General features: G+C 34.4%; 1 protein-coding gene across 14 annotated transcripts in view; it reads left to right on the top strand.

The window, feature by feature from the left end:
* Positions 1-15,420, top strand: part of BLTP3B (bridge-like lipid transfer protein family member 3B) — a 92,349-nt gene that overhangs the window by 58,570 nt on the left and 18,359 nt on the right. For 3 of the 14 annotated variants that reach the window (XM_067009949.1, XM_067009952.1, XM_067009956.1), the window contains 7 exons: positions 2-184; positions 713-828; positions 3,542-3,683; positions 10,262-10,455; positions 10,600-10,701; positions 11,838-13,336; positions 13,672-13,847. In XM_067009949.1, coding sequence (XP_066866050.1) covers positions 2-184; positions 713-828; positions 3,542-3,683; positions 10,262-10,455; positions 10,600-10,701; positions 11,838-13,336; positions 13,672-13,847 — 2,412 coding nt within the window. Of the gene's footprint in view, position 1; positions 185-712; positions 829-3,541; positions 3,684-10,261; positions 10,456-10,599; positions 10,702-11,837; positions 13,337-13,671; positions 13,848-15,420 lie in introns of those variants that run through there. The other 11 variants (XM_059081894.2, XM_059081898.2, XM_067009954.1 and 8 more) reach the window with 7 other exon arrangements.

Below are 15,420 nucleotides of genomic sequence, written 5' to 3'. Positions count from 1 at the left end.
GGAGATAGTTGTAATCATTGGATGTATTTTAGTGATGCAACGAAAATAAAAAATGGTTGGGCCAACGAGTTGTTACATGAATTTGAGTGCAACGTTGAAATGCTTAAACAGGCTGTAAAGGATCATGATGTAGGTTCACCTCCTAAATCCCCAACACATGCCTCTCCCCAGCACACACAAACAGGTATTTTACCTCTAACAACATTATGTCATTCCCCTAATATTAATTGGGTGTGTGTATGTGTGTGAATGTGTGTGTATGTTCACCATATGACATTTTCTGTAAATAAATATGGTGTTTAATTAATGTCTAAAAAGCCTGTACCTCATTCAGATCATAGGCTTATAGATCAAAGCACTTTTTAAATTAATATGACTAATAAAATTAATACCCACGTAGAATATTACAGACTCTTAAATGACAGATAGATTTCTCTTTTTAACAAGAATTCCACCCAAAAGTTATTGTATGAGAGTTTCTTCAATGTGATATAAGTATGATTCCCATTTAAGGAATAATTATCACAAAATAAAAGAGTAATCATCATAACTTATGTTCTTATATCAGTTTATATATAAAGTATTTCCACATATGTTACCTTGTTTGAGAAATTAGGGTTCATCTATATTTCTAATAGGTGTCTTAGTAATAAAAGAGTGATTGGTAAAAATAATTTTACTATAAATTAAAAGGAATTTTTGTTTCCCACAGAGAAAGACTCAACTCTGAAAGGGACTTCCAAAACGCCTACTGTGTTACCTCAATCCAAAGTTAAGTTAATGTCTAGTTCTGTTGTGGTTAGACTTGCAGATTTCAATATATACCAGGTATGTTTTATTTCTTAAATTAAGTCTTCTGATAAACACCTTTAATATCTCCTGCAAACAACTCTTATAAACCAATGCCACCATTTTATTTAAAAACATCTTGACTAGTTTTGTGAAATGGCTAAATTAGACAGAGTAGAAAATACCAGTTCATTAATTTTCACTCATATGGTTACCCAGAATTAGGCAAACTGTGAGGTTAAGGGCACACAGTTTGCCAGACTGCCAAGTCTGCACAAGACTTCTGACACCAACTGTAGTTTCTGGGGTTTCCCTAAACTACCCTCAGATTCAAGAATTTACTAGAAAAACTCACAGAACTCACTGAAATCAGTTATACTCAGAGTCACATTTATTACAAGGCAGGAATACAAATTAGAACCAGCCATAGGAAGAGAGCATAGAGTGGAGTTTCAAAGGGCTCCAAATTCAGAATTTCCTTGTCCCTAGGACACATAAGCCTCCCAGAATGAACATGTAACAATATGTCTGAAATATTGCCCATGTAGTTGAACTCAGTCTCTACAGGTGGACTTAAACACTACTAAGACTATCAAGTGTGGTCAGTCCCCTTCTGAGTCATCTTGTGAGCATAAACTGTCAGTTGTGGTCTCATGGGCCTACCATGAATAGGAAATTCCAAGACTTTAGAATTACCTCCCAGGACTTTCCCAGTGGTCCAGTGGTTAAGACTCTGCCTTCCAGTTCAGGGGGCGTGGGTTCGATCCCTGGTTGGGGAACTAAGATCCCACTTGCCATGCAATGCGGCCAAAAAAAAATTTAAGAAGAAAACATGAAAAAAAAAAGAATTACCTCCCAAGAGTAGGGACAAAGGCCAGACCTCTCTTTGTAGGCCAGATTCCTTATTACACAAAGGTCTTAGTGGAATAAACTAAAATATGATTTTTGCTTAATTAACTACTAAGAATTGACTATACTGTGAACATAATTTTATAGCTAAGAACTCTGTCCTATTTATACTAACATTCTTATTCAGTCTATAATTGGTACAATATGGTCTAACATCACAGTCCTTGAGACCAACACGGTAAAAATATGACCCTTTTTTTTTTTAAATAAAGGATTTCAAGTATGTATTATCATTTGTGAATTGTTCTTGTATGTTTTGATAAGTCTGTGTCTTTGAGACTTAGTTTTATCTGAAAAGTTTTCATTTTACTCAGTAGTTTTCAACTGGGACCAGTTTTGCCCTCCAGAGGACATTTGGCAATGTCTGAGGACAATTTTTGTTGTCACAGCTGGAGGGGGTTGCTGCTGACATCTAGTGGGTAGAGATCAGTGTTGCTGCTGAACTTTCTACAATGCACTGGACAGCCCCCATAACAAAATTATCTGGCCCCAAACATCAGTAGTGCCAATTTTGAGATACCATGATTTAAGAGTTACTTTCTTATTGTGCAATTGCTTCTTTCTTTATGTTCTCTATATAATGCATTATATTTGAATAAATTCATATGGAAATGGGGAAGGGGAATCACCCATAATCCCATATAATTGAGAATGAAATACAATAAAGAAATCCCACATACACGAATACACCAGAACAAAACAAACAAAAGTAACTGGAAGAAAATAAGATAGTATGTTCATCCCAATTTGAATAACTTTTTAACTATTAAAAGAAAAAGGAAAAAAGCTATTGTCTACTATATAAAATAACTTGACACTGGAGTTGAAAAGAATTTGTTTCCATGTGTGTGGAGAAAAGCTTCTTATTAGACAATGTAAGGAACTGACTTAAATTTATGAAGACTGTACAAATAATCAAAGGTTTGATTAGCAATTTATACAAGGGGAAACAAGTAAAACATTGAAGAGTCACACCACTTCACATGAGAAATATACATGTTTACTGAATGAAAAAAAAAACCTTGAGATATATCCCTGGGTCTGCTAAACAAGCATAAATAAATGAAACTGATAAAATACTATTGGTTGAACTTTGGAGAAATTAGTATACAAGTTTTTGATGTGATTATAAATTAGCTGTTTTGGGCAGAGTGAAAAATGTGTAACATGAATCTTAAAACTAATAGTCTTTTTGGAAAAATAAGAGCTCAAACTATTTGACAGGAGCATTTATAGTTACTGTTATTTTTAAATTAATTTTTACTATAGTAAAATATACATGATATAACATTTATCATTTTAACCATTTTTAAGTGTACAGTTCATTGGCATTAAGTATATTCACATTGTTGTACAACCATCACCACTGTCTCTGTAATTTTTTTGTTATTCTAAACTAAAGCTCTGTATATAATTATATTATTTTTCATAATAATGAATTATGGTAAAGAACTATTATAAAGTACATAGTTGTGAAGCAGTCTAGTCTTGAGGACTTGGATCTGTGTCCTGACTCTGCCACTTAACTTATTTGTATTGTCTTACAGAAATATTCTCTCTGTTATTGTAAGGCTCAAAGTAGTAAGTTTGCAAAGAAAATGGTACAGAGTTGACTTTGTAATTAATAAGAATCCGAAGAGGTTATAGTTTTATGAATAAGTTAATTGGTATTATTTGAAAATAATTTAATATGAAATTAAATATATGATAAAGATTACATTGGCAATTAATTAATTAATTATTGGAAGTAGTTTTAAGAGTTTGAAGTACTGTCCATGTTGCATAAATTCTTTGGAAAGGACTTTGTTTAGTGTTACTTCAATAAACTTAATTATTTTTTCAGGTTTCTACAGCAGAACAATGTCGTTCTTCCCCCAAAAGTATGATTTCTTGCAATAAAAAATCCCTGTATCTTCCACAAGAAATGTCAGCTGTCTATATAGAATTCACAGAATATTACTATCCAGATGGAAAGGATTTTCCAAGTAAGAGAGTTTCCTGTTTTGTTATTGTTTGTCCATTACTTGGGAAGTTGATTTTTTCTTGCTAAGTTTTCGAGTATTATAAATGTGAAAAAAGAAAAAAGTCTATTGTTCTTTGCCCTTGTAATCATTGTGTTTAGTATATAACTCTAGTATAGCATTTTTACTTACTTATTATTTGTTCATATGTTCTTTTCCCTTACTAGCCTGTAGCATCCTTGATATCAGGAACCATGTAGTATTCATGCTTCATTTTATCCCTGAGGTTTGACTCATTTTTGTTCTTAGTAGCTGTTGTTAAATGAAAGAATGAATGAAAGTTAGGTTATTGTAGAATAAGGTCATTTTTTTTTCTTTAGTAAGACTTCATTTATATTTCAGCTACATTAAAAAATGAATAGTGAAGTTATCCTTTTAGTTATAGAGAATTTGGGAGGCTAGGTTTTGATACCTAAATGTATACCTTGGACAACTTTTGGCACTTGTCTTTTTTTTTTTTTTTTAAATAAATTTATTTATTTATTTTTGGCTGTGTTGGGTCTTTTTTGCTGTGCGAGGGCTTTCTCCAATTGCCGAGAGCGGGGGCCACTCTTCATCGCGGTGCGCAGGCCTCTCACTATCGTGGCCTCTCGTTGCAGAGCACAGGCTCCAGATGCGCAGGCTCAGTAGTTGTGGCTCATGGGCTTAGTTGCTCCGTGGCATGTGGGATCTTCCCAGACCAGGGCACGAACCCGTGTCCCCTGCATTGGCAGGCAGATTCCCAACCACTGCACCACCAGGGAAGCCCGGCAGTTGTCTTTTGTTAGAAACATTGAATTACATGACTTTTTATTTGTAAGCTACTTTATGATTTTACATTTGTATTCTTTGATATTGTCTCAGTTCATCTAATTCTTCAAACTAAAATTTACTTTTGTTTATGTGGTACCTTTCATTATTTTGGTTGAAAATCATAGTTGAGAAAAAGTGTTTAAACGAAATAGGTTATATTATTTGAGGAAAAAAATTTTTTTAAAGTGGAACTCCAGATTCTTTGACCTACTTAGCTTGTTTGTTTAATATTCACTTAATATAGGTTTTTAGTTTCAAAGGGAATTTCTGATGCTCATGCCTTTGTTGTTAAATTTTTTAAAAGATATCCTTTGGAGAAAGAAATTACTTTGGAGAAAGAGATGTCAAACTTTTATCATTTTAATCCTCATTTGTAATGACCTTTTAGTATCTAATTTCCTCACCATTTTCATGCTTTTCAGTATTCTTTTGTGTATTTTAAATTTGTTTTCTCTTCTACCTCGTTGACTGAAACAGTGAGAAAATTAAGATATGTTAAGGCATTTGCTCAGCACCTTAGGAAGAATAAAATGGCACAGCTGAAACTCAAGTATAGGTCTTCTAAATCGAAATTCTTCCTACCCTTCCCCCCCAACTATATTTCACTGCCTCCCCAGGTTATTCACAACTATTTACCTGTAATTGGATAATCCCATTGTTTCCAGCACCCACCCCTCAAACTGTTTTCCTTAAATAATGTCTCATTCATTGAACTAGTAACTTTTCTTCAGACTAAAGCCTATAGTTTCCAGGATTTCAGACTTCTAATCTAGGTTTATTTCTATCAGTTTTGTTAACATGCATCAAGGGAATTGTAATCCCATTCTATAATTTATATGTTTTTTTCTGATAAAAATATAAAACTCCTTCCCAGCAATTTAAATCTTAGCCACCTAGGAGTGAAACTGGTTGCTTACTTTTAACTGTTTTCAACTTTTTATTATGGAAATTTTCAAACAGATATAAAAGTAAAGAACATAGTATACTGAATCCCCAAGTATAGGGATCCATTTTTAGTCCTCACGTTTCGTCTTTCTGTTAAGTGATCCAACTTTTAAAATATATAACCTTTTTTTATAATCGTAAATGTAACATACATTCACGTGGGATCTTCCCGGACCAGGTATCGAACCTGGGTCCCCTGCATTGGCAGGCAGATTCTTAACCAGTGCAGCACCAGGGAAGTCCCAAGAAGGTAAAGTTTTTGAAGTTTGCTTCTTGGTGACTGTAACAATAGGAAAAGAAATCAAAACAGTACCTCTTATTTATACAGTTAGTTTTAGATTAAACTGCATAGTTTTTTTAAACATCTTTATTGGAGTATAATTGCCTTACAGTGGTGTGTTAGTTTCTGCTGCATAACAAAGTGAATCAGCTATACATATACATATATCCCTATATCTCCTCCCTCTTCTCTCTCCCTCCCACCCTCCCTATCCCACCCCTCTAGGTGGTCACAGAACACTGAGCTGATCTATGCGGCTGATCTGAGCAGCTATGCGGCTGCTTCCCACTAGCTATCTGTTTTACATTTGGCAGTGTATATAGGTCCATGCCACTCTCTCACTTCATCCCAGCTTACCCTTACCCCTCCCTGTGTCCTCAAGTCCATTCTCTACATCTGTGTTTTTGTTCCTGTCCTGCCCCTAAGTTCTTCAGAATCTTTTTTTTTTTTTTTTTTAGATTCCATATATATGTGTAAGCATATGGTATTTGTTTTTCTCGTTCTGACTTATTTCACTCTGCATGACAGACTCTAGGTCCATCCACCTCACTACAGATAACTCAATTTTGTTACTTTTTATGGCTGAGTAATATTCCATTGTATATATGTGCCACATCTTCTTTATCCGTTCATCTGTCGATGGACACTTAGGTTGCTTCCATGCCGTGACTATTGTAAATAGAGCTGCAGTGAACATTGTTGTACATGACCCTTTTTGAATTATGGTTTTCTCAGAGTATATGCCCAGTAGTGGGATTGCTTGGTCATGTGGTAGTTCTAGTTTTAATTTTTTAAGGAACCTCCATACTGTTCTCCATAATGGCTATATCAATTTACATTCCCAGCAGCAGTGCCAGAGGGTTCCCTTTTCTCCACACCCTCTCCAGCGTTTATTATTTGTAGATTTTTTGATGATGGCCATTCTGACTGGTGTGAGGTGATACCTCATTGTAGTTTTGATTTGCATTTCTCTAATGATTAGTGATGTTGAGCATCCTTTCATGTGTTTGTTTGCAATCTGTATATCTTCTTTGGAGAAATGTCTATTTAGGTCTTCTGCCCATTTTTGAATTCGGTTGTTTGTTTTTTTGATATTGAGCTGCATGAGCTGCTTGTAAATTTTGGAGATTAATCCTTTGTCAGTTGCTTCATTTACAACAATTTTCTCTCCCATTCTGAGGGTTGTCTTTTCGCCTTGTTTTTGTTTTCCTTTGCTCTGAAAAACCTTTTAAGTTTCATTAGGTCCCATTTGTTTATTTTTGTTTTTATTTCCATTCCTCTAGGAGGTGCGTCAAAAAGGATCTTGCTGTGATTTATGTCATAGAGTGTTCTGCCTATGTTTTCCTCTAAGAGTTTGATAGTGTCTGGCCTTACATTTAGGTCTTTAATCCATTTGGAGTTATTTTTGTGTACGGTATTAAGGAGTGTTCTAATTTCATTCTTTTACATATAGCTGTCCAGTTGTCCCAGCACCACTTAGTGAACAGGCTGTCTTTTCTCCATTGTATACTCTTGCCTCCTTTATCAAAAATAAGGTGACCATATGTGTGTGGGTTTATCTCTGGGCTTTCTATCCTGTTCCATGGATCTATATTTCTATTTTTGTGCCAGTACCATACTGTCTTGATTACTGTAGGTTTGTAGTATAGTCTGAAGTCCAGGAGCCTGATTCCTCTAGCTCCATTTTTCGTTCTCAAGATTCTTTTGGCTATTCGGGGTCTTTTGTGTTTCCATACAAATTGTGACATTTTTTGTTCTAGTTCTGTGAAAATGCCCTTGGTAGTTTGATAGGGATTGCATTGAATCTGTCGCTTGCTTTGGGTAGTATAGTCATTTTCACAGTGTTGTTTCTTCCAGTCCAAGAACATGGTATGTATCTCAATCTGTTTGTATCATCTTCAGTTTCTTTCATCAGTGTCTTATAGTTGTCTGCATACGGGTCTTTTATCTCCTTAGGTAGGTTTATTCCTAGGTATGTTATTCTTTTTGTTGCAGTGGTAAATAGGAGTGTTTTCTTAATTTCTCTCTCAGATTTTTCATCATTAGTGTATAGGAATGCAAGAGATTTCTGTGCATTAATTTTGTATCCTGCTACTTTACCAAATTCATTGATTAGCTCTAGTAGTTTTCTGGTAGCATCTTTAGGATTCTCTATGTACAGTATCATGTCATCTGCAAACAGTGATAGCTTTACTTCATTTCTGATTTGGATTCCTTTTATTTCTTTTCCTTTGCTGATTGCTGTGGCTAAAACTTCCAAAACTATGTTGAATAATAATGATGAGAGTGGGCAGCTTTGTCTTGTTCCTGGTATTAGAGGAAATGGTTTCAGTTTTTCACCATTGAGAATGATGTTTGCTGTGGGTTTGTCATATATGACCTTTATTATGTTGAGGAAAGTTCCCTCTATGCCTACTTTCTGGAGGATTTTCTCATTAATGGGTGTTGCATTGTGTTGACAGCTTTTTTCTGCATCTATTGAGATGATCATATGGTTTTTCTCCTTCAGTTTGTTAATATCGTGTATCACATTGATTGATTTGCATATATCGAAGAATCCTTGCTTTACTGGGATAAACCCCACTTGATCGTGGTGTATGATCCTTTTAATGTGCCGTTGGATTCTGTTTGCTAGTATTTTGTTGAGGATTTTTGCATCTATGTTCATCAGTGATATTGGCCTGTAGTTTTCTTTCTTTGTGACATCTTTGTCTGGTTTTGGTATCAGGATGATGGTGGCCTCGTAGAATGAGTTTGGGAGTGTTCCTCCCTCTGCTATATTTTGGAAGAGTTTGAGAAGGATAGGTGTTAGCTGTTCTCTAAATGTTGGATAGAATTCGCCTGTGAAGCCATCTGGTCCTGGGCTTTTGTTTGTTGGAAGATTTTTAATCACAGTTTCGATTTCAGTGCTTGTGATTGGTCTGTTTATATTTTCTATTTCTTCCTGGTTCAGTCTCGGAAGGTTGTGCTTTTCTTAGAATTTGTCCATTTCTTCCAGGTGGTCCATTTTATTGGCATATAGTTGTTTGTAGTAATTCCTCATGATGCTTTGTATTTCTGCAGTGTCAGTTGTTACTTCTTCTTTTTCCTTTCTAATTCTGTTGATTTGAGTCTTCTCCCTTTTTTTTCTTGATGAGTCTGGTGAATGGTTTATCAATTTTATTTATCTTCTCAAAGAACCACCTTTTAGTTTTATTGATGTTTGCTATTGTTTCCTTAATTTCTTTTTCATTTATTTCTGATCTGATCTTTATGATTTCTTTCCTTCTGCTAACTTTGGGGTTTTTTTGTTCTTCTTTCTCTAATTGCTTTAGGTGTAAGGTTAGGTTTTTTTTTTTTTTGAGATGTTTCTTGTTTCTTGAGTTAGGTTTGTATTGCTATAAACTTCCCTCTTAGAACTGCTTTTGCTGTATCTCATACGTTTGGGGTTGTCATGTTTTCATTGTCATTTGTTTCTAGATATTTTTGGATTTACTCTTTGATTTCTTCAGTGATCTCTTGGTTATTTAGTAGTGTATTGTTTAACCTCCATGTGTTTGTATTTTTACAGATTTTTTTCTGTAATTGATACCTAGTCTCATAGCATTGTGGTCAGGAAAGATACTTGATACGATTTCAGTTTTCTTAAATTTACCAAGGCTTGATTTGTGACCCAAGGTATGATCTATCCTGGAATATGTTCCATGAGTGCTTGAGAAGAAAGTGTATTCTGTTGGTTTTGGATGGAATGTCCTTTAAGTATCAATTAAGTCCATCTTGTTTAATGTATCATTTAAAGCTTGTGTTTCCTTATTTATTTTCATTTTGGATGATCTGTCCATTGGTGAAAGTAGGGTGTTAAAGTTCCCTACTATGATTGTGTTACTGTTGATTTTCCCTTTTATGGCTGTTAGCATTTCCCTTATGTATTGAGGTGCTTCTATTTTGGGTGCATAAATATTTACAGTTGTTATATCGTCTTCTGGGATTGATCCCTTGATCATTATGTAGTATCCTTCCTTGTCTCTTGTAGTAGTCTTTATTTTAAAGTCTATTTTGTCTGATATGAGAATTGCTACTCCCACTTTCTTCTGATTTCCATTTGCATGGAATATCTTTTTCCATCCCCTCACTTTCAGTCTGTATGTGTCCCTAAGTCTGAAGTGGGTCTCTTGTAGATAGCATATATATGGGTCTTGTTTTTGTATCCATTCAGCCAGTCTGTGTCTTTTAGTTGGAGCATTTAATCCATTTACATTTAAGGTAGTTATTGATATGTATGTTCCTATTACCATTTTCTTAATTGATTTGTATTTAAACTGCATATTTTTCCATCAGCGAAGCAATGTAAGATGTTTTCTGTCTCTCCAAATGTGTTTGCTATCATCTACATGTAATATCACTTTAATCTTGTAAATAACATTGCAAAACCTTTTAATCTTAATTTAAGTAGAATAAAACTTGGTTAAAATGTATTTTTCTTTTCTCAGGGAAGATTTAAAACTATCAGTTTATTAAAAATCTTAAAAATTTTTTTTTTCCACAGTTCCATCTCCCAACCTTTATAGCCAGCTGAATGCACTACAGTTTACTCTGGATGAAAGAAGTATTCTATGGTTAAATCAGTTTCTGTTGGATTTGAAACAGAGTCTTAATCAGTTTATGGCTGTGTACAAGTTGAATGACAATTCAAAATCTGATGAGCATGTTGATATTCGAGTTGATGGCTTAATGCTAAAGGTACCATGTAAACAAGTGGCTGTGAGAACAAAACCATTTTTACAGAATAGAAGTTATTTCCAGGATTTAAGATGGGTGCTCAAATATAAGTCAACTTCATTGCAATATCAATTTTTGATTTTGAAATTTTAATTTTAATTTCAGTTTTCAATTATTGAAGCTTTAAGAGACTGCTTCCCCGCCCTTCCCCATCCCTTCTTTCTCTACTTTTCTTCTTCTTTTTCCCCCCTGCTCAATCATTTGGAGGTAAGCAGTAGAAATAAATTTAAATATCTTTTTTTTTCTACTTCTTACTGGAGCTGATGAACATTTTTTAAGAAGAGTAAATAATACAGTGACACTTTTAAGTTATATTTGGGTTTTATTTGTTACATTTATTCTGCTATTAATATCCAATGATAATAGAAAGTTGTGTTTTATTAAAACCAAGTAGTTGATAATCAGAATTCCATGGATATTTAAACTTTAAAGGAAAGAAGCTAAAAAAGAAAGAAAACAGTGTAGTGTAGTAAATAGAATAAGATTTGGGCATGGGTGAATTTTTCAGTTTCTAGCTTTGTTGCTGGTAGACTAAATTTACATACCGTTAAATTCTTCTCTGTAAAATGAGATTAATAATACTCAACAGTTGCATTGCAGAAATGTTTTAAAGATCGTTTCAAAGACCTTAAAATATTCAATATAAAGAGACACACTTTATAACATTTATAATTATAATTAAAACACAATTACATAATGATCTTTACATTTTGTGAATATAGGCAGTTTGAGTTTTAAAACCAGTCAGTTTGAACTCTTTGTTGTGAATATTTTGAGGACTGGGCTTAATTATCTGTAGAAAATAATTTTACTAATTCGTTTGACCTATACTCTTAAGTTTATTTTATTAATAGTTTTCTCTCAGAAAAGTGATTCTAATGACAGTTGCCCAGGCATTCCATTACCTTATCTAGTCATCCTCCGAATCACTTGGATTTAAAATATTGTAACAAAAAAATTATCTTTTCCAAACTTTGTGCTTTCTTATTTACTCAGGGCATATATATACTCAGGGCATAGAAAGCATTTAATAATTGATTTAATTCAGTTTTGTTCCTTTTATTTTGTGACATATTGTCTACAAATATGTATATGTGTGTTATGTACTTTATTCATTATTTATGGGGTTTTTTCCTTTGGTTCTTTTCTTAGTTGTTAACCATTTAAGCCTTTTTCATTTGGTTTAATAAGATTTGGGAGGGAGAGTATTTTATGTCAAGATAGAAAATTAGTGTTTTGGGGCGAAATGTCAAAAAGAATTCCTGAACCAAGTCATGCTCTTGATTATTTTATCTTCAAGATATATGGATTTGTAAGTCAGACTAATGTTTTTTCTTGTCTAGTTTGTCATTCCTTCTGAAATGAAATCTGAATGTCATCAAGATCAACCACATGCAATTTCTATTCAGAGTTCAGAAATGATTGCTACAAATACAAGATACTGTTCAAACTGTCGACATTCTGATTTAGAAGCTTTGTTTCAAGACTTCAAAGATTGTGGTTTTTTCAGTAAAACATATACCAGTTTCCCCAAATCTGGTGACAATTTTAATCTTCTGCATCCAATCTTCCAGAGACATGCTCATGAACAAGATACCAAACTGCATGAAGTTTATAAAGGAAATGTTACTCCTAAGTTGAATAAATACACTCTTAAAACTTCTGCTGCCACGGATGTTTGGGCTGTGTACTTTTCTCAATTTTGGATAGATTATGAAGGGATGAAAAGTGGAAAAGGACGACCAATAAATTTTGTAGATTCTTTCCCTCTTTCCATCTGGATTTGTCAACCAAAAAGGTACGCATTGTCACAAAAATTGCTGCAGACTTGTAATCAGATATCCCTAAATACATCACAAAGTGAGTCTAGTGATCTGACTGGCCGATGGAAGCGGAAAAAGCTCTTGAAGGAGTATTATAGTACAGAGTCTGATCCCTTGACAAATGGTAGTCAGAAACCTTCAGATACATTTTTAAGATTTTCCTCTTCATCATCAGAGGCAGATATTCATGTCCTGGTTCACATTCATAAACATGTCAGTATGCAGATCAATCACTACCAGTATCTGCTCCTGCTTTTCCTCCACGAGTCACTTATTTTGCTTTCAGAGAATTTAAGGAAAGATGTAGAAGCTGTGACTGGCAATCCAGCTAGTCAGACATCCATTTGCATTGGAATTTTACTTAAAAGTGCAGAAGTGGCTCTTTTGCTTCATCCAGTAGATAAAGCAAATAGTCTTAAGTCTCCTGTTTCTGAAAGTGTGAGTCCAGTGGTTCCTGATTATTTGCCTACAGAAAATGGAGAATTTTTGTCTTCAAAAAGAAAACAAGTTAATAGTGGTATAAAACAAATTAGAAGTGTAACTGTTAATCATATGTCAGACAACAGATCTATGAGTATTGACCTTAGCCATGTCCCTTTGAAGGATTCTTTGCTTTTTAAATCAGCTAGTGATACAAATCTGCAAAAAGGTATTTCTTTTCTGGATTATTTATCAGATAAAAATTTAGGGAAAATAAGCGAAGATGAAAGTAGTGGAATTGCTTGCAAAAGTGGCTCAGGAGAAATTGGATCAGAAACAAGTGGCAAAAAGGATTCGTCTTATACAGATTCAAATAGTGTCTTAAACTACAGAGAAGACTCAAGTATGCTGTCATTTGATGATGGTGATAATCAGAACATACTTTCAAACAGTTTAACTAGTAAAGGAAATGAAACCATAGAGTCGATCTTTAAAGCTGAAGATTTGCTTCCAGAAACAGTTTCACTCTCTGAGAACATGGAAATCAGTAAAGAAGAAGCACCCACAGTCGGAACACTTAAATCACAGTCATCTTTAAGGTAACAACTGACTGTTAGAATTTGGGGTGGGGGGGTTGTTTTATGTGTGTGTGTGTGTGTGTGTGTGTGTGTGTGTGTGCGCACACACACACACACACGTGCATGTACTTATGGGTATACTTTGGCTTTGGACAGAAAATCATGATAAATGTGGCATTGTTAGAGTTAACACATGGAAGAGTAGGGTTTTCGAAATATGAAAATACTCTAAGCTTATATAATTTAAAAAATTGTGTATACTATATAGATATATATTTATTTTGTTTGAAGTATTCTTTAGAAACAATTCTTTTCCTTTTATGTGATGATTTTCTGATAATTTTGTTTGTTAACAGTAGAAAGCCTAAGGAACGTTGCCTACCCAACATGGCTCCACTCTCTGTTTCTTATAAGAACGTGAGAAGAAGCCCCTCACAAACCTCACTGGATACCATTTCACTTGACAGCATGATATTGGAAGAACAGTTGTTAGAAAGTGATGGAAGTGATAGTCATATATTTTTGGAAAAAGGTAAAGCAATACAGTTTAAGAATTCATATTATATATACACAAATCTTAGAAGTGGTGTTTAAGTTTTTTTATTTATATTCAGTAGTCAATCACAGCCCAAAAAGACTTATTTATTTATACACACATACATGTACAATACAAAGAGCATTGTACCTAACTTTCTAATGGTTGTTTCATTGCTTCTTTTGATACTCCTTCCTTTTTATGGACGACATCCAGCAATTATTTATATATAGTCATTTAGATCGTAAAGCAGACAACATTAGTTCTACTGGCCTCTATCACAGGGACTCCTATATCTGGAATTTTGATTAGGTAGGCTTAATTTGCATGATGAATTCTCAACTATGTGGTCCTATGACTGGAATTTTTCCAGACTGGATCTGTTGATTCCCATAACCAGAATTCTCTTTCATACATGATAGTGTATGGTGGAACTACATGATTCCCCTATTTTATTCAGAAGCAACTAATGCCCTAGTACAGACCACTAGGAATGACTTAGTATTAGATGCATCCCCATCACTAAGGCATTGGGGACTTTGTGAACAGGAATAAAACCATGGACCATAGCCAGAGAATAGTTGCCACAGACCTTGAAGCATAAGAGACCAGAGGGAAATGTGAATTACTTTGTGTATGAAGAGTAATAAACCTGTTGATGTAGTTGAAAACAGCTTAGGTAAGGAAAGGCTCATAGCTTTAGAAACTGAAGCTTAGAGAAGTGAATATACAGTCAGGAAGTAATAGAGGCAGATTTGGAACTCAGCTAGTCTGACTCAGGAACCTCAGTTTTTAACCAACCAGTATGCTATGCTAGTACCCCAGACTTGGGAAATGATTACTATATGTACACTAAAAGCCTTAACCCAACACGTTTATAGGCAATTCATAGCAATCCCATTTCCAGCATACTTTACCAGTTAAATGTAGACAAGTTACTGATATGGGTCATAAAAATCTATTCTAGATTCACAGATAGCTCTATTGCCTAGTTCCCTTGCCCCCTTATGGCTTAAAATTCTACTTTAATAGAGGATTTCTGTTTTGTGATCAAATGATGCTTCAAAAACAATGTTCCTGTAGAAAATATCTTTACCTACTCTTTTTTTTTAACATCTTTATTGGAGTATAACTGTTTTACAATAGTGTGTTAGTTTCTCCTTTACAACAAAGTGAATCAGTTATACATATACGTATGTTCCCATATCTCTTCCCTCTTGCGTCACCCTCTCTCCCACCCTCCCTATTCCACCCCCTAGGCCCTCACAAAGCACAGAGGTGATCTCCCTGTGCTATGCGGCAGCTTCCCACTAGCTATCTAATTTACATTTGGTAGTGTATATATGTACCTGCCACTCTCTCACTTCGTCACAGCTTAACCTTCCCCCTCCCCATATCCTCAAGTCCATGCTCTAGTACATCTGTGTTTTATTCCCATCCTACCACTAATCTCTCATGACATTATTTTTCCTACTTACTCTTAAAAAGCATCAGTGATGATTTTCTTCTTATTTCTGAATATTAAATAATTAATAAAAGTGACTACCACTCAATGTGGAGAACTTGGAAA

Source organism: Kogia breviceps, chromosome 12, assembly GCF_026419965.1.
Source record: "Kogia breviceps isolate mKogBre1 chromosome 12, mKogBre1 haplotype 1, whole genome shotgun sequence".
Taxonomy (NCBI): Eukaryota; Metazoa; Chordata; class Mammalia; order Artiodactyla; family Physeteridae; genus Kogia; species Kogia breviceps.
This window is presented reverse-complemented; position numbering and strand designations above follow the sequence as displayed.